This window comes from Dermacentor variabilis, chromosome 3 (assembly GCF_050947875.1).
Source record: "Dermacentor variabilis isolate Ectoservices chromosome 3, ASM5094787v1, whole genome shotgun sequence".
NCBI classification, from domain to species: Eukaryota; Metazoa; Arthropoda; class Arachnida; order Ixodida; family Ixodidae; genus Dermacentor; species Dermacentor variabilis.
In genome coordinates this window covers 21,206,606-21,233,521 of record NC_134570.1, presented here as the reverse complement: position 1 = coordinate 21,233,521, position 26,916 = coordinate 21,206,606, and the positions used below count along the sequence as shown (strand labels likewise).

The window sequence follows — 26,916 nt, the reverse complement described above, 5'->3', positions numbered from 1 at the left end:
CAGTCTTTCACGTCTTTGTCCAACACGAATCTGGTTCTCTTGAGCTGTTGTTTCAAGTGCCCCAAAATGTAGAAGTCACAACGAGACAGATCTGGGCTGTATGCCGGTTGTAGCAGCGTTTTCCAGTTTTATATTAACCGCATCAGCGATGTGAGGACGGGCATTGTCTTGGAGCAAGATGACCCCATTCCTCAATTTTCCATGTTGTTTGTTCTTGATTGTGACACGTAGCCGATGCGGCATTTCACAATATCGGAAACGATTGATAGTCTCCAGGTTTAGCAAGTTCGATCAATAATAGCCCCTAACAATCTAAAAAAAAAAAGAAGTTGACACCTTTCCGACAGAAATGACAGCCTTTGCTTTCTTTGGGGGTGGTGAATTCAAATGTTCCCACTGTAAGCTTTGCGTCGTGTTTCAGGCTCATAGTAGTGGCACCATGATTTGTCTCCAGTCACAACTGCAGACAAAAAGTCGTCACCCTCATTGTCGTACCGGATTAGATGAGTCAAGGCAGCGCTGAACCTCTCCGTCTTCTGGCGGTGGTTCATAATCTTGGGCATCTATAGCGCACGCAAGAGCTGATAACCGAAATGTTCATGAATTATGGTGTGGTCCGAACCGTGACTGATGTTTACACGCCCTGCCAATTCATCAATGCTTACCCTCTGTTCTTGTCTAATCAGCTCATCAGCCTTTGCAATTGTGTTGGAGGTGATTACATGGCGGCTTTGGCCCGGTCTTGGATCACCTTTGCAACTATCACTTCCTTCTTTGAACGGTTTGCTCCAACGCTTTACAGTGGCCCATGAAATACAACGTTCAACATGCCATGGTGTGGCCCGAACCGTGACTTATGTTTACACACCCTGCCAATTCATCGATGCTTATCCTCTGTTCTTGTCTAATCAGCCTATCAGCCTTTGCACTTGTGTTGGAGGTGATTGCGTGGCGGCTTTGGCCCGGTCTTGGGTTGTCTTTGCAACTTTCACATCCTTCTTTGAACTACTTGCTCCAACGCTTCACAGTGGCCAATGAAATACAATGTTCAATGTACATGGCAGCCATACGGCAACTAATTTCTTTTTGGGAATCACCTTCAGCTCTCAAAAAGTTCACGACACTGCACTGTTCAACTTTTGGAGTGTCCATTATGTCACGCAACCATGTTCAACCCAGTGTATGAGAGCATTAAAGAGCCGTTATGCTACGCACATGCCTCGCACATAATGAACCGAGCCATTATTTCGCAAAGTGGGTTGGCTCACTTTCATTTGGCTTGCCCTTGTACATTAGAAATGTGAAGATACAATGGAATATACAAATGCGAAGATACAGATTGATAAAGGGCAAGAAAGTGTCACTAGAAACAAAGTTCACTGCACGTGTACACAACACCTCGCAACAAGATATTTAACTATACTTATAAGTCTCCAGTAAATCTACATATCTAAGAAAAAGTCATTGCCTGTATATAATGCGTCAAACAAGGCAAATAAACATGTTCCGCAACCACATATTCACAGATCACAGCCCCTCTCCCTCCACTCCCCTTGATGTATCGTGCGCGACAGCGCGCGGCGAGCTGCCTCCCCACTTTACTCCTTTGTGCACCATCGTCAGCTCACCCATGCCACCCCCCACCCCCTACACTTTCACTCACACGTGCAGCATGCGGTGCACGGTCATGACGTTATCGCCCTTGGACTTTATACGGAGCATGAGGCCGACGGTGATGACAGGAATACGCCTGGACTGTCCATATAATTGCTATCACAATAATATAGTAAGAGTATCCGCCAACCAAAGTGTCCCATGGCCCATTACTTTCTGCAAAAGAAGTAACAAAATTGAAATCTCCCCATGCGACAATTTCCTGCGCCGCAACAATGTCTTTTTCTTTTCCTTTTTTCTTTTGTGGGGTGGGGGCACGTAAATGAAAAAACGCAAAGGAAAGCATGTTGGCCACAATCTAATGCCTACTTTGGTCACCTAATGGGGCTACCAAAGGAATATTGAAGAAAACGTGAGAGTTTGGTCCACAGAGAACCATATACATACTGCTAGGTATCCTACACCGGCGGGACACTTTTCTGGAGAGGTTGCGCTCAAGCAAATGCGTTGCAATCCGTCGAGACCCCACAGTGATGGCGGCGAGCGACTACGCATTGTTTCTTTTTCTCGTCTGCTAGCGGAGGAAGCGCCCAAAACTGCCAGGTTAAAATCCACTTGGCCAAAAAAAAAAGCGAACGTGCATCGAAATGCGCCACGCTGTGGTCAGGGCAACACGAGAAAAACACATGCACTCTGGCTGGCTCCGGCAGCCCGCGAGTAGCGAGAACAAAAAAAAAATTGAAGATACTCAATGTGTCCTCGCAAATAAAAGTCAAAGCAGAAAAATAAATATGAACGTAGATACCTTTGCTGGCTTTAGTGTCTTGACATGGATGCTTTGGTGCAGGTGAAAAAGATGTTATTACTTTTGTGACAAGATGGCAAAAATGAACCACCACAATGTTTCGTCTCATTGGACCTCACTGCATGCTTTGTCAACTTGTCTGATAGATTGTTGATCTGGGTTGTCTTGTTGTACGGTCTAATGTACGAGTTTTGAAAAGTCAATGCACCTTTGGCGTCAAATGTTCATGACAACAATAAATCCACAAAGTTCCAGAATTAAAAATCTAAAGCACAACCTTGGAAAAGTTAATGCACCTTCCACGTCAAAAGTTTATGAGAACTTTATACTTCTAAAGTTTCAGAATTGAAATCCATGCACTCTGTAAATCTTGTGGCCTGCCGCGACGTGCCCACTCGCCATCAAAACGCCCTTGAAACTTTCTGCTCAGATGGGGCTCCTTGCATTATGCGACTCCCAGTGTATGGGCATTGCCACGAAATCCAGCCGGAGTTTACAATGTTCCCCTTGGAATGTCGTTTAGAGCATGAAAAGGACCATTCTTGACAAAGTCCAGAATTATTTCCGGCACTGGGGATTGTTTTGGTCGGCAGTGCACGACAGCAAAAAAAACTTCAAGGGGATGGGGGGGAGCCCCATAAGACTGAGGAGGGGAGCCCCCCCCCCCCACCCCTTCCTCAGTTTACGCCCCTGTCTGTGGGTGTCTCCTGTTGTCTTGTCCTTATTATGAAGAAAGGTGGCTCTGTTCGCTTCTGTGTAGATTAACGGCACCTTAACAAGATCACTCCCTAAGATGTCTATCCTCTGCCCCACATAGATGACGCCATTGACGGTCTGCAAGGTGCGGAATCTTTTTCTTCATTGGATTTGTGGTCGGGATACTGGCAAGTGCCAGTGGCAGAAATCGACTGGCTGAAGACAGCATTTGTTAAGCCTGATGGCTTATACCAATTTAATGTAATACTTCTTGGGCTTTGTAATGCACCTGTAACACTTGAGCGCATTATGGACAGTTTTGCATGGCTTGAAGTGGCACACATGCAAGTGCACTTAACTTGCCCGCTTGACAGGGGTATAAGTTTCGTCCTTATTTATATGGACGCCCATTCGATGTCGTCACAGACCATCATGCACTCTGTTGGCTCTCATCATTGAAAGATCCTTCAGGCTGCCTTGCTTTCTGGGCACTTCGGTTACAAGAATTTGACAGCAGCTACTTGTACTGAAATAGATGCCAGCATTCTGACAGCGACACCCTGTCACATTCTCCCTTGCCTGACGTTTCCTGTTCCTTAGCATCTCAGTCTACTATTTAGCCCATTGGCATTGGAACCATCGCTTCCGAGCAGCGCAAGGACCACTGGATTGCCTCCCTTATAGACTTTCTCTCCAATTTGTCAACACAACTGACAATTCGCGCGCTGTGTCGTCAAGCTCACCCTTTCATCTTTCGCGATGACCTGCTTCACCGACATAATTATTTCTCATACGGCCACCAGTGGTTATTGGTAATACCTCAAAGCCTGCGCTCCGAAATCGTTGCATCCTTCCATGCTGATCCACAGTGCGGCCATTCGGGAGTTTTCAAAACTTACCAATGTCTTGGGCAACGGTACTACTGGTGAGGGACGTACAGCTATGTTAGAAAGTTTGTTCCCTCTCGCCCTGATTGCCGCAAATCTGCCCCGACAACACCGACACGCCCACTTTCCTTCCCGATGCACTTATGTGGCTCTCACTTGCTGCCTATGCAGCTGATCTCTCTTTGAAACTACTGCCCAAGTACAAAGGCCCTTATTGTATCATTGAGTGCACATCTCCCATGAATTATGTCATCGAACCAGTACTCCATCTTTGGACTTGTGCTTTCAGGGATGAGGTATTGTTCATGTGCAGTGCCTAAAGACATACTGCGGCCCACTCATCATGGTGAACTATTAGGTCGCCAGGACGGCTCCTTTTCATTGGTGGGGGTAATTGTAGGGAAGACGATGAACACTGGCCAATCATCACCACCAGCGCTGGGCACGGGGTTCGCCGCTCATGCTGGGACTCTTGCTGCTGTTTGACTACCGCATTAGCCACTCTCACAGTCTGGAGCCAATAAACCTCTTCAGAGTGTTCTTAGTTCTTGCTAAGCTTTAGCAATCCTAAGATCCTAAGTTTCGGCAAGCCTGAGAATTCACTTTAGTACATGAACAATATTTTTTTTTTAAATATGCATCACTTACCTGCCCATCTCTCAATTGTTTATTCTTGTACAATGTCTGCCCCTTCCCTTTGCTGTTTTATTTTGGCACTGAAGGGACTGGGGTTTTTAAAAATGTGGGTAAAGAAATCATTGCTGAACCCTGTTGTACTTGTCACAAAAAACGTTAAGATGCACAAAAACGCTGTTGCTTGCTAGTACTGCACAGAAATCCAGACATCAAGAAAGAGCTTCCTATGTTGTGCACCTTAACTATTGTACTTACTTGAGCTTTAGGACCCCATATATGTTTCTTTTTTTTTTTATGCATGTCCCAACCAAGGTAATGCACATAAAGACTATGGTAACGACATACTCGATGCAAATAAAATAAAAAGTACACCTAAGGAGAGACTGTCACTTCCATCTAGGTAAACTCACAATTCAATTATTTATGCTCATTTACAACTTAAGATGATAAATAAGGTAGTTGACAAGGCTAATTACCACTCAGCATAACTGTATTCGTGTATAGTCACATGTGCAGTCACTTTACGTAAAGCTGTTTTGGCTGCAACATCATCTGCTGCACTTGTTACTCAATATCTCCTAAAAATTGTTCCTTTTGTACCATCGAGTCAGTTTGCAATCTCAGATGTTAAATGACTTCGCACAATATTGGCTTGAATTCTGACAACCTGTATTCAAAAAACAAAGGATGTGTTTAGTTAGGTTAGCCTACTTCTTTTTCCATCTTTTCTGTTGGGTTGTGTGGGTTCTTAAGATTTGACTAAATGCTATATGTATGAAGTCAAAAGAAGCTATAAATGTATTGCTTTTTCTTCTTTCTCTCTTTTAGCCAATCTTGCCCCGGCCTCCTCCACACTACTACAGATAACCCAAGTTCACCCTGGACTCCTCCATCTATCTGGGTAGCATCGGCTTTGACAGCCTCTGGTGGTATTCTTTGTTCAGGGCTAAAATATATACTTCTTTTAAGTGCATTTTGCATATTTTGTTTAATATACAAGGCATGCATTCTTGTTGTATTGAGCTAGTAGTGTATTCCAGGCAGGAAACAAAAACATGTGCCCCTCTTGCTTGTACCAGAATTGTAACCCTGTTCTGTTCCTGTTGGCTCGAGCAGAATACCATACAGGCACATGTTAGCCACCTAAGCTTCTGATCCATGATAAGTGAGACCTTTATTGGCAAAGCTTGAGTGGCACTAGAAAATCAGAATCAGACTTGGCCTGACGAAGACAAACCTCCCTATTGAAACATTGGTTCCAGAAACATCCTTTGTGCAACAGCTGCTCATTACTTCAAGTTACTATGTTCCAGTGTACCTCAGTATTGCTCACAGCACAAGCTTGCCAATTTCATCACCAGCCAGGGCAGCTACATTCCAGTGGAAGCAGATTGCAGAAACACTCAACTAAAATTTAGGTGCGTGTTAAGAAACACCGGGTGGTCAAAGTTAACCCTAGGAATGGTGAACCCAGTCTGCATAAAACGCTATCACTTTGAGTGGCTTTGAGACACAGCTTATCCTTTGTTCCAAAGCTTTGCAATTTTTTCATTAGTTTTATTACATGATGGGGCACATATTGGATTGATCATATCTGGGAATATCACTTTTGGCCAACACTGATTGGCTAATTAAGTTAGTTGCCACTATGGCTGTCATTCCAATGAGATATTGTGCCGGGTACTACATCACGCAACAGTGAGTTTTTCTCAGACATGATCAACCAAGAATATTACCCCAAATATGCTTCTTGTGCTGTTTTGGTACTTAAGATGAAAGCCGCCATTTGCCCACTTTCCTTGCTCGTGTAGATCAAGTTCACAATGGCAAAAAGGAGCAGGAAGCATAATTGCATATTACTGGTGACACATTTGCAGCAACTGAAAATGTTGCATTTGACTTATGAGGCCAGTGCTGTACCACCCAACATATTCGTAATGGTAAAGCGAGATAAAAGGCTTGTGAAATGGCCGCACTTGCCTTGCCCTGCATTGAACAATAATCTCGGAACTAAATTTTTTGGTTTGGCCTGCATATAAAATGCACTCATAAGTTTTATAGCTGTGTGGAGCCATAAACAGAGTCAGATTTTGGCACTTGCAGGTGAAAATTTTCTCAACTTAGATGTGTCTATACTGTAGTTTTTTTTTTGTTGTTGTTGTTAAATATGGCAAGTTCTGGGAAGTAGTCAGCTTTAAAAAATGCAATACAATATCTGGGTGGGATGAGGGGGAACAACCAGCACTTTCAGCAAAGGATGTTTAGGGGCCCATGTAACACAACTTACTGCAATCCCAGCAACTCAGCAGTCCAGTGCCAAGTGTGCACAATTCGAGCACAAAAGAGCGAGCAGTTTTGCATGAAGGGTCATTCTTATTGGGCTCCCGTACTTATGGAACATTCAGCAGCAGCACAAACGTCTGCCCTTCAGGAATTGGGAAATTCAATGTGCTCGTAAAGGCACTATAGCAATAATATCCCATGCATTGGCAGTATGGTTCTTTTAAACTTTGCACCGTCATGTTTTAGTGCAATTACGCTCTAATCCCATATTCTGATATGTGAATTGCCACCTTTGTACAACTCGAGGCTAATTCACTAACCTTTCTACAAAGCAGCGTATTGCAGAGTTAAAAAGAAATGCCTTAAGAGGAAGCTTTAGGTCGGGCCCACCTCCAACACAGCCTATTCAAATACATGTAAAATGTAAAAACGTTTTTCTGAGATGACCCCTGGACCTATTTTAATGAAATTTGTTGCATTTGAGAGAGAAAGCTGAATTCTAGTGACTGTTTGAAGCGGAATTCGATTTAAGGCCTGAATTTTGTTATAAAGATTTTCAAAACTTTCAAAGTTTGAAAAAAATAGAAGCACTAAGTTTACAAATTAATAGCTCTGCATCAAGAACAGATATCGCTGTTCTGTAAAAGGCATCCACTATATCATCGCAAGTGGACAAATTTGATATGTCATTTTATAGCTTACATGAATTTGTTAAGTTGTGTACAAAGATTCTGCAAAAGCTGTACTTCCATATTACTAAGTTTTTTGAGATTCATGTGTAACATGTCAATTTTGTCTGCTTTAGATGCACTGTTAGATGCAATTCACATAATTGTGATATCGTTTTTCATTGCTGAGTTGCAGAGTTGTAAACTTGATAGTTTGGTTTTCCGAAATTTTTTTTTGCCACTTTTTAATAAAGAATGTACGACCTAAATCAATAATTCAAGACCAACAGTCATTAGATTTAAAATTTTTCTTTTAAATGCAACAAACCTCGCCAAATTTGGTGCAGTGGTTGTCAAGAAAAATGAATTCTCCTTTTAAATGTAATTAGATAAGAGCACCCAAGCTAAAGCTTCCTCTTAAGCCTAAAATGTGTGCTCTTGTAGCTGCTCAGCCATACAACTTCTTCCGTGGCATTTTGTTCTGCTCAGGTTGCATTTTCACATTACATACATAGTTTATAAGAAATGCTTCATAACCTTTTGCTTTTGCCACTGGTGTCATATTGTTACCACTCATGCGAGCTAGTGGAACTAATGTGTGCCACTTTATTTGGGTAGAAAGAACAAAGATTATTCCCTTACAAGTACTACACAGTACCTTTATTGTCATGTCACAAATGTTAGGTCTAGTTGTAACATATCTTGTACATAAGGGACTTGCCAATTAGTGGCCACGAGTTGTGAACTGGTTCAACATTTGTCACTGCCCAAAAGGCAAGATTTCAGTGTAAATAGCCTCTCATATTTGTGCAGTACTGTTCGTGGTGTTCAAAAATATATGTGAAGTCATTATTATTATGAGTTGTGCAAACAGCTCTTTTAAGCTATGTATAATATTTCCGCCTTTAAAGGGACACTATTGGAAAATATTAGGTCAAGCTAATGCAACAGATCAGTGCTTGAGAATGTCTAAGGCATCAGCATTATCGCGAACAGAGCTTTAATAATCGAGAAGTTGGGGTAAATGCAGGACACAATTAGAGACTACACGGGACATTCAAGTTCTAGCCCGATGACGAAGGCAATACTCATTTTGTCACAAGTGCTCAGCCAGTCATAATAGAAAGGTCATTGTATTGCATTATAAGGCAAAAGAAAATGCTGCTTGCCCCCAGTTCTATCTGATTTTTAGAAAAAAGAACTCATTGACATTACCCTCAACAGATGATCAAAAGGTTTCGTTTTCTTCATTCTGTGCTGGCCGCACTTTCGCATTTCCATAGTTTCGTTATCTCATAGTGCTGCACTGGTTTTGCTGGCTCGCGAAACTCGCACAAACTGCAAGTAGTAGAGAATGCCACGTCCATGTGATGTCCCAGGATTCCCAAAGAGTCCAAGCCACTTGACCAAAAACAGCTGCAGCGGTAAATCCAAGTTTCTCCATGGCCGTGCAATTGCGTTTTGTTCAGAAAACCATAACGCCCTCTGTCGGGTGCTGGTTTACTTGCCGACGGCAGCAAAGGGCGGTGACAGCATATGCAACGTCACCACTCATCACTTGGGGGCGCGCAATTTGAATTGCTCAAAAGGTATGCGAACCCTTCAGATGCAATTTTCTCGCCGACTGAGTCTTTTCTTAGCATGAAACAAGTGCTGCGGGCTTTCTCGAATGGTATTTTAACAGTCCACATTGACTTAGTATTTGCCTTTGTGTCCCTTTAAGGCTGTTATTATGCATAAAGGGTCTTGTTACTTCCCCACATTTCTCGTATCATGTGTGTTTGTGTTAAACGACTAGTCCAATTCTCATGTTGCACATTTCTGTCTGAGTATTGTTCCTCATGTGAGATCATGCCGTGCACCTGCACCAGGAGATTATGCAACAAGACACCACTGTTGCCATAACCTTCCTCATATTTCTTGAATCTTTGAAATTTGATCTAAAGCACCTCGTTGATTTTGTGTACTTGTGCCAAAGTGGCAGCAGTGATGTTTCACAGGATGCAAAGATTTGAAAATGGTATTTACCTCCGCAAATTTCAAGAACCTCAAGCATAGGGCTTGCTGTGTTTTCCCAAGGATGATGGCTCAAACCTAAGTAATAAAACTTCATCAGGAACAAAGAAAAGCACATATTTTGCTGGAAGTTGCAGCCCACATTTTGTAGGCTTTACTGATCTGTTGTCTCATCATTGTGTTTGTGCGCCATACCTTGAATGTAGTTTGTGAAATGTTACATGATGTCCTTATCTCATGCTTGTTTAGCAGGAGCATAGTTGGGCTAGGATAGTTGGTTTATAAAAGGCACTGTTGGTCAAACTTCCAACCTTTCTAAGCTTCATTCCTTGTACAATGAAAGCAACTATGCCTTTTCAGAGTGGCTACGTTGCCTTTCTTTTTTTTCCCCTTTTATTATTATGTTCTTTGGTAATCATCATTGTGATTACTGTAGTTTCTTGATATAAAAAATTACAAGTTGTTTCTTTAAACTTTTCGGAATGTGGAACAAGTATCGTATAAATGGCATCAGTGTGAATATTAATGCGAAGCAAATTAAAAAAATTGTGTCAGCATTCTTGATGGCAAGGTGCTTAATGGAGTCACTTGCTAGTAGGAGCGTGAGAATATTCAAAAGTTTAGAATAACGAATCAAATAGTGTCTTATTCGATTTGGTCTTGGAATCAAATAGTCACTATACGTAAATGTGAATATTCTTTAAATAATTTTCGAATATTTTGCAACGTCAACTGTGCCCACTTAAACATAATATTGGAGCAAAAGTACGGTGAACTGTCACCCCCACAGGGATAGTATAGACATAAAATGTGAGAACTTGCCTAATGGGGCAGGCTACATCTCGTAGGTAGCCATACATTAAAGGCTATACGGTGATCATTCGCACTCTCTGAAAAGTCATGTGCATACGAAGAAACTACTTGTTTGCTCCTAATTCTCCATTTGTGTTTTAATACGTATGCATTCTTTGGCGAGTAACCCAGCAAAAATCTGTCATGCGAATAGTGTAATGCCTTGTATCTACACAAAAATGCATAATTTGAAAGGTTAGGGCATTTAATCGTTATAGTAGTGTAAATAGGGGGATCAGTAGCTTTATGAGCGATAAAGAATAATTGAAACCAAATAAACTGATAGAATTCTGTTCGCAAAATCATGTCCGTAACGCAAAAAGTGACAGAATAACCATAGGGAAATGTAGGGCTCCATATAAAATGCAAGGAGGTGCCTATGGTAGGGGTGGGCCAACTAACGTTCGAGGGTGGGCCAACTTCAAATTTAGGTCTGGGCAAACTTTATTGGGGGGTCGGCCAACTTAGATTTGGGGTTGGACCAACTTACATTTCGGGGTAAATCAACTTGAAATTTTGGGGTGGGCCACATTGAAATTTGGGGGTTGGCCAACTTGAAATATGGGGGGTCGGCTAACTGCAATTTGTGGTTAGGCTAACTTGAAATTTGTGGGTAAGCTAACCTGAAATTTGTGGGTGGGCCACTGAGATTTCGGAAACAAAATCAAAAAGTGACAGCGGATCCAAGGAATGCTTACACATTTGCAGACTATTCTCAGAATTTCTGAATAAATGCTTCAAAACATACTGTGTAAGGACAGAAACTTGCTAATATTAAGAATACTAGAATGTGAACAACATTTTATAATTACTGTGATAACAGTTTTTCATTATTCGAAAACTATTGAATTTGATTAGTTTCTGGCACCATTCGATTCGGTCTCAAAAATCACTATTGGCACACCCCTACTTGCAAGTAAAGCTTGCAGCTTGCAACTACTTAACTTGCAAGCTTGACATAAGCATGAATCTGCATATGGCAAGACTGGGACATAATGAACAAGTGCAACTGAGTAGAGCACAGTGTGGTGCTTATGGTGACTCGGTGGCTGTGGTGCTGTGCTGCTGACCATAAGGTCATGGGTTCAGTTCCCAACTGCAAAGGCCACTATATGGGTGTATATGCAAAAATGCTTTTGCACCCTGCTTTGGGTGCACATTAAAGAACATCAGGTAGTAAAAATTGCTTCAATGAACTGTGTTCCAGTATCTGTCATAGCCCCAAATCCCATGAAGTCGGAGCATAATGTTGTTTAGCTGGTGCCTAGCTTCTAAAATGAGTAGTGCAAATAAAGACATGAATAAGACTATTGTGCATGTCTTCATTTGTGCTATCCATTTTAGAATGTGTGATTGGTCGTAAGTTAAAGGATTTGCGTGTTCTTGTGCTAAGTGCCAGATTAGTGAATTTGTGCTATTTTTCAGAATATAAGTACTTTGCATTTGACTTAGCTTTCTATATCTACTGTTGTGTGGCAGTTAGTGTTGCTTGCAATATCATGAGACAGTCATTGAAAGAGGTAACTTTATGTAAGGTTTGTTGTGCAAACTTCCAATGTCACACTTTACTGCACTGGGTTGAGAAACAAGGATGCTGCAACTACTTGGGGACCCTTGCTGCCTAGGAAAGTCTTGTCCTTATGAAGCATTTGTGGGTAAACTTAGTTGGGACCTTGTGCCACTTTCTCGGCTGCGCACAAGCGGCCTGGCAACGAGATTATTCCAAGCACGATTCATATTCTGCAGAAACATCATCACCTTGCCACTGCCACTTCTACAGTGGTCACCATAGGGCACATTGTCTTTTTTGGCACCACCTTGCAGTGTTTTGCAGGGCAGGCTCCTTGGCGGTGGGTAATATAGGCTTGAACTTGTCTCCGACTTGCGCAAGGGATGGCCTTCTCCAGTGGCGCTTTCCTGTAACAGTTGACAATTGAACTACTTTGGTAGCAGATCTTACAGCATCAGTTCGCTTTGGACATGACTGCATTTTCTTTCTGTCAAGCCTTAAGTACAAATGTGAAGTTAATTTTCTGATTTAAAAGTCTCGTAGCTATGACCATACCTACGATGGCAGGGCAAGCAGTATTTATTGCTGTCATCTACACTGCTGGCCGAAAACTGTTAAAATCAAGTTTGTAGGCACAAGTGACACATGCCTTTTTAGTGCTACACTGCACTTCTCTCTGCCTTGGCCTGAATAATTGATAGTACCACTTTGTAATCCCAGCTTTTGAAGCTCAAAAGTATCACTTATCATAGGGCTCAATAGAAATTTTCCAGATATTACAATTTCAAAGACAATAGGAAGTAGATTTGCTAGCAGTTGCGTCTGATCAGCAACTCACAAGAAAACTGTTTGTCAACTATGTCCTATCTTTGTAACTTTAAAAACTGAAATCTAGAGGTAGAGTGAGCCACTATGGTTCATGTCAGCCAAATAATGGCCCCAAGGTATGGTTTCATATACCATGTCAAGAGAGAGCGATGGTTCCTGCTTCGCAAGTTATAACTTTTAATGAAAATAATTTGTGCAAATTACATATAAGTTTGGATGATGGTTTCTTGGCCTGCAGTGCAGTGGGTGTAGCACTCCTCATTTGCAAAGTTACAAAGTGAGAGAAGTAAATCCAGCAGTTCTGAGCACTGCAAAAAACCATCACACTGCCAGAGATGAATTTGTAACATTGATAATTCTTTTTTAATATTGTGTGGCTCCAAGCGTTAATTATCTCAATCAGCATTAAAGCTGTGCCCAGGCAGCCTTATGTAACTGTGGGCCTATACCTGGAATTTCAAGTATTCTTTGATCTATGAAAAGCAAATTGAGATCAGCCTTCTGCTTGGTTGCAGTCAGTTGTTTAGGTGAATGAATACTTTTTTTAACACCCTTGAATTGTTTTGCATTGAGGCTGTTTACCTCCATCTTGTTTTGTTAATCAGCTTTAGGTAGTTTTACCTTTAACCTGCCACAGTGGCTTAGCAGCTGTGGTGTTGTGCTATTAAGCACGAGGTTGCTGGATCAAATCGCAGCCACAGTGGCCACATTTCCATGGGGGCAAAATGCAAAAACACCGTTGGTCCATTTCAGTGGGGGCACATTAAAAATTCCCCAGTGATCAAAACCCAGAGACCCGCACTAGAGCGTGCCTCATAATCAAATTGTGGTTTTGGCATGTAAAACCCCAGAATTGATATTGAATTCAATTTTCCCCTTAACCTAAACACTTTAAAAAAGGTAAACATCTTGTCTGCCATGCTCTAGGCAGTTTTCTTTTTCCTACTTTATCAGAGTATATATAAATATTGACCTTTGCTACAGGCCTGCATGAAAGCAAACCATTTACCTTCTTAGTCATGCTTTTGTGTCAGTGAATGAATATTGTTGTAACAGTAGCAGTTGAAGATTTTGGGTGCAAGCAGGACAATGTAGTAAGCTCATTTTACCCAGTTACATCTGCTGTCAAGCTTTTTCTTTACTGAGGTCACGACTAAATATCTGACGTATTTGCTACTACAAGTGTTTTAGAAACCAGCATGTAACAATATATGCAATGAAGCATTAGGGAAGTAACTCTGCAAGTTTATTGCAGATGTAGCCACAGAAGCATTTTTGACTGCTCGGCAGGTATTCTGTGTCTAGATTTTGATTTGAGTACCGTGTACTCTTTATGCAATATGTGTACATAATATTGGTAAAGGTCTTTTTTTTTTTAAGCCTTGCACCTGCACGGAAAATGTCAGCTGAGACAACACAAAACCAAGATGACATGCAGGCTTGAAGCAGTCATCCTATCCAACATTACACTAAAACCTTTTTTTTTTTCCCATTTTCCCCCACAGAGTTGAACTGCCCATGGTTACAACGTAACAATATTGGTTGGTAGTGTCAAATGGACGTACAAAGGGAAATATCAAACACTTATTTCCCCATGAAACATGCTTAATAACAGTAACAAGTTGCACGGCATGGGCCACAAGATTATGAAGTTAAGATATCCATTCTACTGAGCCCACCTCTCATTACTAGGCTCAGTGCACAATCGCACCAATTTTCGAGGCGCGAGTGAGTGCTGGCAAGTGTGTGTAGACAAGAGCGCAGGTGAGGGCCTGTGAGCATGAGTGTGAATGCCAGTGAGCAATCACAGGACAAGTGCTTAACAAAAAAAATTGTTTTTCCCAAACTTCTGTGATGCACAAACTTTCTTTTGCCAAAGGTCCATCCCATCTTCACAACATACTTTGCTACACGATTTATTTTACAGATTTGCATTTTTGCAGCCTCTATCACTCAATTTGCAGTGATTGCACCATGGTCACTGTTGTCCTATTTGTGTTCTCGTATTTTTATTATTCATTGCCAGAGCCTTTAACATTTTAGAGTTCCAGAAAGGGAGCAGCAAATGGTTTGAAGTGCTGCAATACCCTCTGCAGGTGGTCAATCTCTTTTTTGCTTCGTAACCACTTATATGATAACGCAGCTCATGTCCAAAGATCTTCCGTGTGAGAAAGGATTTAATTGCAATGTTTTTGGCCATTGCCTACGTAACCACAATATCGAAATCTTGTATAGTCACTTGTATGTGTTTATAGCAGCTGTACATATGTGCTTATGTGTTTATAGCAGCTGTACATATGTGTTTATAGCACCTGTACACTTAGCCAATTTGTCAAGTATCTCAATTCTTGAATATCATGTGAATAAAATGTTTTAAAGTGTGAAAATAATGCAAGAATGTACTAGTAAATTGAAGTGTAACCTTTTCCACGTATGCTGTAAAAAAAAGGAGGGAGGGAGGGAGAAGTGAGGCCCTTAGCAGCAATCGGTAAAGCTGCATTTGTCAGTGGAAATATAGAATCTTGCCTACATCCCATTTTTATGTACAAGGCCAATGTTCCACTTGTGGGAGCAGTGTATGTATCATGCAGTAAAGGAAATGTTGAAAATTGTGCTGTTTTACTGTTTCTGTTGCGTGTTCATTTTGTGGTGAAAAAAAAACGTAGTACAAAGTGTGGTTGTAGCAGGTTATACTCATTTTCTGCCAAAAGAGATGACCAAAATTAAATTTTTAGGAGACTTGCTCCACTAGAAATTGCCAGTTTCCGTAGAAAGTTGTCCTTGATAGTGAAAATTTTCCAACAGCTAAATTGTTGGCAAGTAAGTTTTACCACCAGTGGCCTATCAGTACAGCCAAACCTCGAAATAACAAAGTAAAAATATAATTTGGTTTGTCATGCTTTAATGGCACATTCTATCCTGCTATCAAGAAACCGAAAATGCAGGATGCGACCCGATATTGGCTATAGCAAAGCAAGTTTTTGTTTGTGTGCTTCAAAATATATATTCTGATATTAAAAATTGGAGTATGCTTAAGCTTCGCTTTTAAGAGTGAAATGCGATAACATACAATGACCCACCAACTGTTTTTCATGCTTCCTGGCAAGTGCAGCTTATGCAACCATAACATTTACCGGGAAACGCTGGCAGCAAGCACTACGCACGAAGGCAGGCTTTCTGGTAGAAATGCGGCCTCTTGCCTGGGTGGATCTCCTGTTATTGTTTCGCACTTTTAATATTTCAGTCTGAGAAGATAAAAGATGTGGTGTCTTTTTTTTTTTTTCATTACATTTGTGGGCTGCCGTTTTCAAAATTCCGAGGGATAACTTTGTAAAGAATGAAAGACAAGGTATGAGCAACCTTGGTGGTAGTAGAGTGGTTCAAAATTTAGTTAGAAATTCTCAACAACAACATCCGTGGATTTTCTGCGGAATGTGGCTCTCGACTTTCTTGCGTTAAAGATGTCAAATACAGTCGCTAACCGATTTTTCATACGCCAGAGTTTTTTCGACGTGTGATTCCTGCGGCACTGCCACCTAGCACCAACATAAAACTGGTTTTACTGAAATTTTGGATGCTGCATGGTGTTTCGGGCATGAATTTTGCGTGCAATGCAGCAAATATGGCGGCCATTAACAAAGTCTCCGCCATATCGACTGGCACAAAACCACAACCTTGGTTGCCGATGAAGCAACGCTGGTTAGGCCTAGCGGGAGTAAGCAGTGCAGCTGGTGCCAAGTGTCGCAGGAAGTTCGCTGCCAATATGTTCGCACACGTTAACTTCATCGGCGATTAAGCGGGAAGTAAGACGTGCAGGCTCAACCGATGGCCATAGTGGAGGACCCACGTGTGATCCTCTCAGTGTCCAAAAAGACTAGGCTGCATGCACGTTTTGGGCTGCAGCTTAGCTTGGTTGCAGTGCACTCGGCAAGCAAACGTGCCGAGCTGGCATGATAACACCGATCACACTGGTGTATTGACGACGGTGCAGTGTGTGTGAATGTAATTTATTGTTACAGTGCCTTCTGTCGGCACGGCAAGATGTCGTCTGAATCCACAGGAGACCCTTTACTGGCCTGTCGGAGGCACTCTGCTTGCATTTCTTTCGCATAGACATCATTACAATTTATTTTCAGATATCACCACATGTATGCTTAATCGGATATAACGAAGGCATTCTATTGGCCAGAGTGACTTCGTTATAGAATTCTCTATGGGCCTCCTAGACTAATCAAGAGGGTGCGTAGGAAACTACATAAGAGTGAACCCTTCTTAAAGGTGCTCTTCCGCACCTTGTCTGCTAGTGGCAACTGCTGCAGTGTAGGCAGCGGCAGCACCTACGCAGAGTCAACAATTGCACAGAGAGATCAGCTGTTGTGATAAGAGCCGTGAATTTTGCTCCCACATCAATAAAGCATGCCCATTCAAGTACAGATCGAGGAGGAGGAGGGTTACAGAGGATTTAAAAGAAGCGCTCATCCATCAAGGAATATCGCACTGTGGTGTCTCGACAGTAGCACCCGCTTGCTGTCGAGCCACCCTACATCGCACGAGATGGTGCAGTCATCTCTCGATCCCTCTTGTAACATCCACTTGTACAGAATGCACTCGCTGATTTTTAAGTGCAGATGTTCTTTGATTACAAAGTTTGTGCTGGCGCTTTTTCCATATTCTTTCTGCACTGTTCCAAGTGCACTCAATGCCAGCTGCTTCGTTCCTTTAGTGCAAAAGCGTAGCTTGGAACGGTACCGCACAGGGCAAGTCTGCGGACACCATTTTCGCGAAGGACGAAGCATTACCCAGCAGGGTGCCCTCCACGGTGCAGTGGCTGTGTCGACTACACATGAATTTAGCCAATGTCGAAACAATTGCTTGACACTTTTTAAATGCAAATTAATATACATGCGGCTGCTTTGCATTGATTTCTTTTTATCTTTGCACAGAAAACTCGAACAAGTGGGAAAATATTTTCAGTATTATAAAGCCTTAACAAATATTTTTTTAAAAGCAAAGTAAAATAGTGCAGGAAGCCACAGCTGCAACCTGCAGAGAAGCTTTTAAGAAAACACCTGGCAACAAGATCACTTGTCGAGACCATTTAGTCAAGCAACAGGTTCCGAACTATGGCACTAAATTTCCCTGCGTAAGAATACGCACTAGCAGCCTCATAGTTTTGGCTCTGCTGCGAAGAACTGCTGAAATAGATCAGGTAAGAAAAAAGGTTAAATACTCTTTTAACATTCCAGGAGAACCATTAGCTGCAAGACAAAAAAATTTGAATACGGGCACTGCTGTGGCTATCTTCTTCTGGTCCTGTCTAGCACTGCTTTTTGAAAATGTTGCTCAACCAACACTTGGTAATCTTTTGGAAACTTTGATTTAGTTCTTGCACACTGCAATCACATTAACAAAAAGAAAGTACTGTGAAAAAGAGCACATTAAATGCTAAAAACTCCTAGCAACGTGTTCATGAACTGCTGAAGCAAGTTGGTGGCTCTTCAGAAGTTAAATCTCAATCTGCAGCACGGCAAGGGTTAAAGCTTCAAGGGGCCTTGAAATATTTGAGAATAATAAAAAGAAAGATGTTGCCATTAACAAGGCTCCTGTGAACATGCGAGCCAATTATTATTTCACTGTATGCAGCAGGTAATTTACTCTTGTGTCAAAAGCAATGAGCAGTCGCTTACTCTCGCATTCACAACATCGTACAGAGTCATCAAAAGCAGTTCGTCAACAACAGTGTTGGCTGATTTCGTGATCGCACAACATTTGCAGTAATGCATAATTGCCAATTTTTAGTTAAATAAGTGAAAAATATATGGGTGTTCTTGAAAAGGCAGGAAAATAATTTCATCTTCGCACTGCACGTAGCTGTGTCTGATGCACGTGACCTCCAATGGATCACAGAGGCATGCTGTGTAGCATAGTCTACCGTGGCCATGGAGTGCCGCGACGAGCCAGGTGCCTTGATACCAAGCCAAGTTGGTTCTTTATTCTACAACCAAGCCAGGCAACGCTGCTATCTAGGCACCCTTATGCTATCGTCCCTAGAATGCCATGGTCCCTAGATCACACTTATGCCCTTATTTCGCAGCCGCAACACTCAACTTTTGGCAGGGGCTTTACCCTCCTGGCTTCTGCGCTGTGTAGCTTTCAGCACGCTAACGAAAAGACGAAAAGAGAGAAGAAAGCCAGGTATCGCTGCGAGAATTCCACTCTTGTTGAAGAATTAGCAATATTTTTGCAGCATGATTCGTAGAAAGACGTACTTTAATAGCAATGCCCTTTTATGGTGAATTAAAAAAGTGTTTCAGGGCCCCTTTAAGGCATGATATGCAAGAGCTTATAGTCATCCATTAATGAATCGCAAAGTCTCATGGCAATATTACTAGAAGAATCCTAGCCCTGGTGCCTGCATGCACAGTCAATATTTAAGCAATTATGAATACTGTATGACAAGCAGTTCATGATTTTGCCTGAATGTCATAATTTTGGCTTCCCAATCCAATTTTAGTGGCTAACCTCATTGATGCAGTTGGCGTGCCAATCTTTGTGGCTGCTTATGCTAACCTCATTGAAGCTAATTCATGCACCAAAAATTATCTGGTGAAATGCACATAACACACGAACCTCGGCAAAAGAAACCGGAAGAAAATTATGCATAATACAGAAAAAATCAGTCTCACCCTTTATAAATGTGCAAAAATAAGGGGGTACAAGAGGCTCAATTTTTTTGTTAATCACAATACAAATAAGCGAAAAAGAAAGGCATAGGGGATGCGATGCATAGATTGTGATGCAAGTCAACACCATTGCACCATTCAGGCAGAGTCAATGGTGAGGGTTTAGACTAAGGCAACAGGCGTAAAACTGTATAATTTTATTTCACTGAAATCAGCAAGAGTTTCGTGATTTCTTATGCACAGTTTGTTGCGTGTACAAAGGTGAAAAAGAAAAACACCTCAAAAAGTTCATTCTGGTGAACAATGCACACTCACAAGACTAGATGGCAGACCCAGTCTCTCCAAAAAAAAAAAACAAGTGGGGGGAAGGCACTTGCGCAATAAATATTTCTGCTTTATGCATTGTTCAGAAAGTCATAGCAAAGTCACCCTTGGCACGGTAGTTGCTAAGACGTGAACACGAAACTCTTTTTCCGCCTTCCATCTCGATCATGCTCACAACTAATGCACAAGTTTGGCATTAGATATTGTAAGCAAACATGGTATATATGTGCACAATGGCACCATTGTTAACTGCACATTAGCCTCATGTGGGCAAATGGAATCACAGAAAATTGCATGAAAGAAAAAGGCTGGCATGGGGCCTCATGAAAAGCTAATTTCAAACAATGGGAAACAGACAAGTGCTTCAATGAGACCCTGAGCAAGTCAAGCCAAAACGCCAAGCAACATTCAGCACATCGTTTAGCTGGATTTTTTTTTGCGACGGAAAAAAGGGAGGGCCCCCTATTCTCGTGCATAACTGGCACATGTAAGCCAATTTAGTGCTTCAACTCTGTGCTACAGAGTCCAATGTTTTGTGACATTCTGCAAATGGTACTGCTCACAATGCCATGTTTCTCAACCAGACATGCTGACAACTGCATGCAAAGGTGTGAAAATGGGTAAATTGTAATTGCTAGAATCAAAATGATTGCCCAGTCTCCAGAGGACCCCAAATGTATCCACAAACTACTAAAATAACTGAAGCCCTATGACATACATGATGTAGAATTCACATCAGCCGCAAACTCTTCATTGCACTGCCCTAGTATGGGAAGACTTCTTTTTTTATCGTGCTCCAAACTACAAATGTGAAACTACACTTCCAAGCATAAAATACAAGACCCAGTGAGAAATTAACAATTCCACACAGTGACACAGGTTTCAACAGCTTTCTGGCACTTAAGGCAGTAGAACATGTACTGCTACAGTGAATGGGAAATGAAGACATGAGGTTCTACTTGCAATGGTCTTGCACAAAAAAATATTTTCACTGCTTCACATAACAACACAGAAAACAAAAGCTTAAAAGCCTGTATATTAGTGACAGTGGAGCATTTGAGAAGCAAGAAGGCCTGGCCTGTATTAATTAATTGAACAATGAAACAACAAACACAACCTAAACTTCTTCAATGCGAGTATACACCGTCAAATACATAAATTAAGGTGAGAACATCACAGACACAGGACAAGAGATTGAAAAGGCTATCTGTGTGTTTCCTTGCTTCTCGTATATCTATCGTATGAGTGTGCGAATACTGGAAATTTTCGATTAACATATCAAATAGTGTTTAATTTGATTCAGTCTTTGAATCGAATATTCACTATTCATAAATCCAAATATTTCTCAAATACTTATTAAATATTTAAGAACGTCACCTTTGTCCAAATAAACATAATATTAGAGCAAAAGTATGGTCAATTTTCACCCCTGTGGGCATTATGTAAACTCAAAGAAACTACTTCCTTGCTCCTGCTCCAACTGTGCTTTTAATGAACAACGCTTCATAATGTGCTATGTAATAAGAGAAATTAGACATTTTTAAGAAATCACTGGGATGTGAACATTGTTTTATAATTATTGTGATGATGGGTATTCATTATTCGAAAACAATTCAATATTCAATTCGATCTGATTCACTTCTGGCACTATTCGAATCGTACTTCATTCGGTACCAAAAATCACTATTCATACACCCCTAAGCTATTGTGCTGTGTTTCACTCCATTTCATATCTCCTGTACTGCTTGCATGCTGTTTCCACTTCAAGACACAGATATCGCTGAGTGCAAGCGTTTGAACCATTTGGCACCGTTTGCTTCAACCAAGACAAACATCAGGGGTTCTTTTCATCACCACTGCAGGCAGTAATATCCTCCAGGTTCCTTAAACTGTGTAAAGCTATGTCAGGCTAGCACACACAACTCGCCTGAAGAAGAGTCACATGTCCACTTGTGGAAAAAATTATTTGGTGGGTACTTAGGCTACTTCACAAAAATGTACTACCATTCATCTATGGGAAGTTGATATGGTGCAACGACATCATTGTGGCCGCCATGTTTGGGTACTAGCAAAGCGATAACTAAAAGCAATGAATCAACTTGTTCAAGCACCCTTGTCAACTTCTTTCGCAATAGAAAAAAAAGGTAACAAATGGAGTCGCAATGCTTTTCATTTTTTTGCTTACATACCTGACCAATTTTTTCTTTTCGATATGTCCTCACAATGACAATTTGCAATGCTAAATCTATTTTCATCAGAGTATGTTTAAAAGCATATAAAAAAGGCTAAAGCATCTCAGTCAACCTCTGAAACTCAGTCAAGATGTCAAAAAAGAAATTACCCATTAGATATTCTTGAAAAGAGTCAGCTTAAACCAGCTGCATGAAATAGCTAGTTAACAGGCCTTTGTAGAGACAGTCAGTTGTCAAGTGCTACGTGCAGTCTGCCTCACATTCTGGCAGAGTAAATCTGAGCAATTCAAACAATTACTTAAATTGATCTCAGTAGTTGTAATAACAGAACATGTCTCACACCACAGTTAGAATAAGAGCCAATGCATCACATGACAAATACTGGACATGCCTGCATCAATGCTGATGACAACTGTGCATATATGATTGGTAACTCATACGCAACACGTCAGAATTAAGGCACAGGGAAGTATCACAGCTGAACAGTGGCTGTTCTGAGCCTTTGTGACAGCACACAAGTCATTGTTTGCCTCACTTCCAATCAATCACTGGACATGATGAATGACACTGGCTTTAACAATACACCTGCACTTTATGCGATGCTGAAAACCGCTTCAACAAGAATGTACGTTATTGTCTTACTGTGCTATCTCTGACAAAGCTGTTAACAATAGGCCAAAGAGAGAGACAACTTGAGGTGCTGCAGCTAGCACAAAAATACTTGAGCATAGTTGGCCTTACATTACACTAACAAGACTTAAAATCTCAATTCATCCTTAACAGTCGCTGCTCCTGCACACCCACAGAGAAGCATACTTGGCGGTCAAGAGGGGGAAAAAGAAATCAAGAAAAAGCAATAATAAAGACTCTCCAGTTCAATTCAAGTGCAAAAAAAATGTGTCGTAAAATACAGGTTTTCAGAGGCAATTCACAAAAACAAAGTGCAGAACATAGTTAAAAATGCCATTTTCAGAGCACACATGAAGGCTTGCAAATAGAATGCAAATCAATAAAACCCAGACACACACAAGAGAGGGAGAGAGAGAAATTACATATGAAGGCATATCTACTTTTAAAAAAACACATACTCGCACACACACTGTCTCCATCCAAAAGGCAAATATTTTCCAAAAGACATTCCAGCTTGAGATAGAGCTTAACACTGTGCCACATGACAAATGATGGCATTAAGTGTGTAGGGCCTTAGCATCATTATTTTTGGAACTGGCACCGCATATGCCTTCTTAATGTCATGAGCTTGATAGTCACCGAGCCAGCTAAAACAGCAACTTAGTTTGGAACCATGATATTCAGGATGTTGCTTAACCCTTTAAGTACGAGTCATACAAACACCCGAAAAAACTGTATTTTCTATCTAAATGTGTAAAACACCGAGAATAAGCACAATCGGTGAAAAGAAAAATATCTTGCAGAAGCTTTTTCAGCAATAGGGGGGAACATCAGGCAAAAAATTAGAAGCTGGCTTCGTCCAAAGCAACCTATTCCTTCATTTGGAATTTGTACAGTCACCCACAAAAGCTTACGAGGCGCGGGATTTGCGAAAGAGCCAAATTTCCATGAAGCCTGTGCAAGTAGCCTCTAATTAAAAGCTTTGAACCGTAGCAGTCCTTGCGAACTACACTGTGACCCATTAAATTAGAAGGGCTACGCCTTAACAGAGCAGAAATCCACATTTTTCATTAAACCCGTGCCTCGTAAACTTTTGCGGGTGACTGTACATTTGTACAGACAGCTCTTGTCATATGTGAACCATAGCTATACAATTCATTTGCTTTACATCAAATGTGTGATTCTACTGCAGCTGGATATCTTGCATCTCTCTGTCTCCTCTTTTCGTGCTTTCAAAAGGACAGGAGTTGCATGCCAAACATCTTCTTCCTCGTCCTGTGTTCCTACCCTAATCCAACATATGACACTTGCTACCTGTCATTCAGTGTTGGCCAAAGACAGTTGGCCAGAAAGTTCATGCTCAATACCGAAATTCAGCAAGAAACTTTTTTCTCTGTATGTTGCCTGAAGGCAACACTCGTCCAAAAAGGGTTAATGGTTATTAAACTAGTAAACTGTCATTAAATGTGTCATCAAAAACTAGTAATAAGCATATACAGAAAACTAATTTTTGTGAGCATCTGAAAGTGTACTTGTCAACTGCTCTGGAAATAAACTGAAGTGGTCAACATAGTACTGCATCTACAGGTTTGAGGGAGGTATAAAACGAGAAACCAAGTGACAGTAACATTTTCTGGAATAGACACAGATACTCTCTCTGCAAATATGTACTCATTTAAGTTAACCAATTTTATTATATTTTTTTCAAGTCACCCGACTGTGCTGTTCAAGATGAACAAAGAAAATAAACTACTTATTCTAAGACTACGCCGGGTTCTTTGAACTAGGAATGTTTCTAATTGCATTTTCTTTTAATGTCATTAAGCTTACCCTTGTTGCAGTGCACAAAGACATTCATAGCTACAGCATTATGCATTTGATGCCATGAAATTGGCACATGCAGCTCAGGTACAAAAAATGACCATTAAAGAATGATTACAGCAAGCAAACTGCACAAAGAAAATCCGGGCAGCCACATTTATAGCCTGCATCTCTAGATGGTACCAAGTGATTCAAAACGTGCCTGTTAAAAAGCTCATGCATGTTAATTTTAGTATGGCACAAGCAGAACTGCTTATTCAGTCAAGGATACTACTTTTGCTCCTAATAAGCTTTATCAAATGTAAAATCAAATGCCCAAAGTCGCTATTGCAATAAAGTTGCTGGGTCTTTTGCTGATAGTCACTGAGTAAAATAACAGGTAAGAAAAGATTGAAACTTTTCTTATGACCTACAGCGATTATGAAACCATGGCAGTGATGCAAATGCAGCCAACCAATTTTGTGGATATGCTTGGTTATGCGAACTATATTGGCAGGGCACTACTTTGCTCTATATAGAGCAAATAGACATAATGGCAATAAAAAATTGATATGCCATGTGATGGTTAGCTCTATCATTTAGCCATTATTTGCACGAACTGCGTCAGAAGTTTCAACACTGCAAACCACAGAAGTATAGTTAACTTCTTGTGGTAGAGTAACTTCTAGGCTTTCCGAAACCCATTTCACTGGTAAGCCTAGTGTGTAACGACTTCGAATGATTTATCACCGAACTGCAAATTTCTAACACTGCTTGTCATTTGTAGTAGTGATAGTTTTGAAAAATCTTCTGTACATTGCATTCTGGCTTGGCAAGCCAGCGGTTCTACGAGGGTGAACATGCCAATCATGACTGTGCCACACTGTTGGAATTATCTGCCGATGAAAGGCAAATGCTGTGCTTAGCCGGCAGCATTTAATCATAATGAGCATGCTCATCACTGGCAGACAACTAGTGCTGAGCACCTATTCTGCTCACCAGGGGACTATAGCAAGAAGCTTGGATGCCATCACATGCTCCTGACTTCAAAATTTTGGTAACCAGCTATTCTGCAAGGCTTAAAAGTCCAAGCAAACTAAAGCTTTGTTGAATATCTTTTCCGTCCCTTAGTCATTGCAAGGGGAAGTGCAAGTAGAACAGTGATTACCTCTATTCTTCCATGTGATAATGACTTGGAGTACTAATTTTTTACTATTTTCTCAAAATAAGCAAGGCACAGTCGCTGCCTGCACCTGCCCTAAAGAGCAAAGGGGGAAAAGCTTTTCTTTTTCATTTCAAGATGTTTTGAATGCACTGTGTGCCATACCTTCAAAAAGTGCCACCAACCATTTAGAGCTTACACAGCTAGAGACCAGAAGCCTACGTATCTAGATGCCAAAAAGCGCAATCACCAATAAATCCTTTCATACATATAAGCAAAACGTACAATAAGTATTTATCCTTAAATGTTCTGCTGAAGTGCTTCATTTTCAATGTTCATGAAAAAAAAATGCCCCTTTCATGTCCAAGAAATTGGTCGGCAACTGTGTTAATTGAGCATTGTCAAGGTGTGACCTGTTTAAATCAAATAAAGAAAAGGAAAGATTGCTGTGCAGCTCATGGATGATCATGTACCACAGCCAAGTGCGATTCATAGTAAACAAAAATTTATACGGTCTGCTTCCAAAAACGTAAATCTGAAAATCTAATAAAAAATAGCATAGGCCAATCTTTGTAACAATGCGGTGGGACTTGCAAGTCACATGAGTAAAAAGAAAACTGTTGTTTATCGGACTTCACTGAAACATGGTCAGCTCCAAGGTAAGATCATACACAGCCCCAGTTTTCTACTTTTCCAGAAGTACAATAATTTTCAAGCCAAACCCTCCCAAACAAGTCAATCCAGCTGACCTCCAGCAAAGAGACATCAGTTGAGTAAACTTTCCTTCAGTTCGCTCTTACCTAAGGGTTCTGAAAAGCACTGATGTCTTTATGAAGAGACAAAAAAGCTCATCATATTAAACCCATATTGCTGAACATCAATTCATTTGAAGAACTGCAGCAGATTGCTAGTGGGTCAACTTAAGCAATACTGGTTGTGCCAAAAGCTCCTAACATGCTAAAGTGAGCATTGAAATCCTATCAAGTCACTAACAATCACACTAGAAGAGCATGCTGTTTCACAGAATCATGCAAAAATTTCAGTGTGTAAGGCTCAGCTGAGTTGTCACTTGCTAAAGTAAGGGCCATTTATAGGTAAATTCAAGATAAAAGAACATGTGAGCCACTGACCAACAAAAACAACAAATGCTTTGCTGGAACTGCAACTTCATAACAGCTAGCCAGTTGTTCCACAGTAGTGGCTCCTGCACAAGAGTAGTGGTGACAATAAACATGCCCAAGGTTTACAAGCAACAGTGGTTGCAGTTAAAATGGCTTTTCGGCTCAAAGAATGAGTCTCGATGCATGCCGACAAAGCAGCCTGCACTGCC

At 41.1% G+C, this 26,916-nt stretch overlaps 2 protein-coding genes across 3 annotated transcripts in view; one reads left to right on the top strand and one right to left on the bottom strand.

Moving 5' to 3' along the window:
* The window catches only part of LOC142575256 (uncharacterized), a 39,462-nt gene extending 24,055 nt beyond the window's left edge, over positions 1-15,407 (top strand). Inside the window, exon 5 of the mRNA XM_075684452.1 lies at positions 5,467-15,407. Within this exon, the coding sequence (XP_075540567.1) occupies positions 5,467-5,505 (39 nt within the window). The 3' untranslated portion in view covers positions 5,506-15,407. The remainder of the gene's footprint in view (positions 1-5,466) is intronic.
* coro (protein coronin) overlaps positions 11,969-26,916 on the bottom strand; it is a 49,540-nt gene continuing 34,592 nt past the window's right edge. For both annotated transcript variants that reach the window (XM_075684453.1, XM_075684454.1), the window contains exon 12: positions 11,969-12,374. In XM_075684453.1, coding sequence (XP_075540568.1) covers positions 12,096-12,374 — 279 coding nt within the window. In that variant the 3' untranslated portion in view covers positions 11,969-12,095. The remainder of the gene's footprint in view (positions 12,375-26,916) is intronic.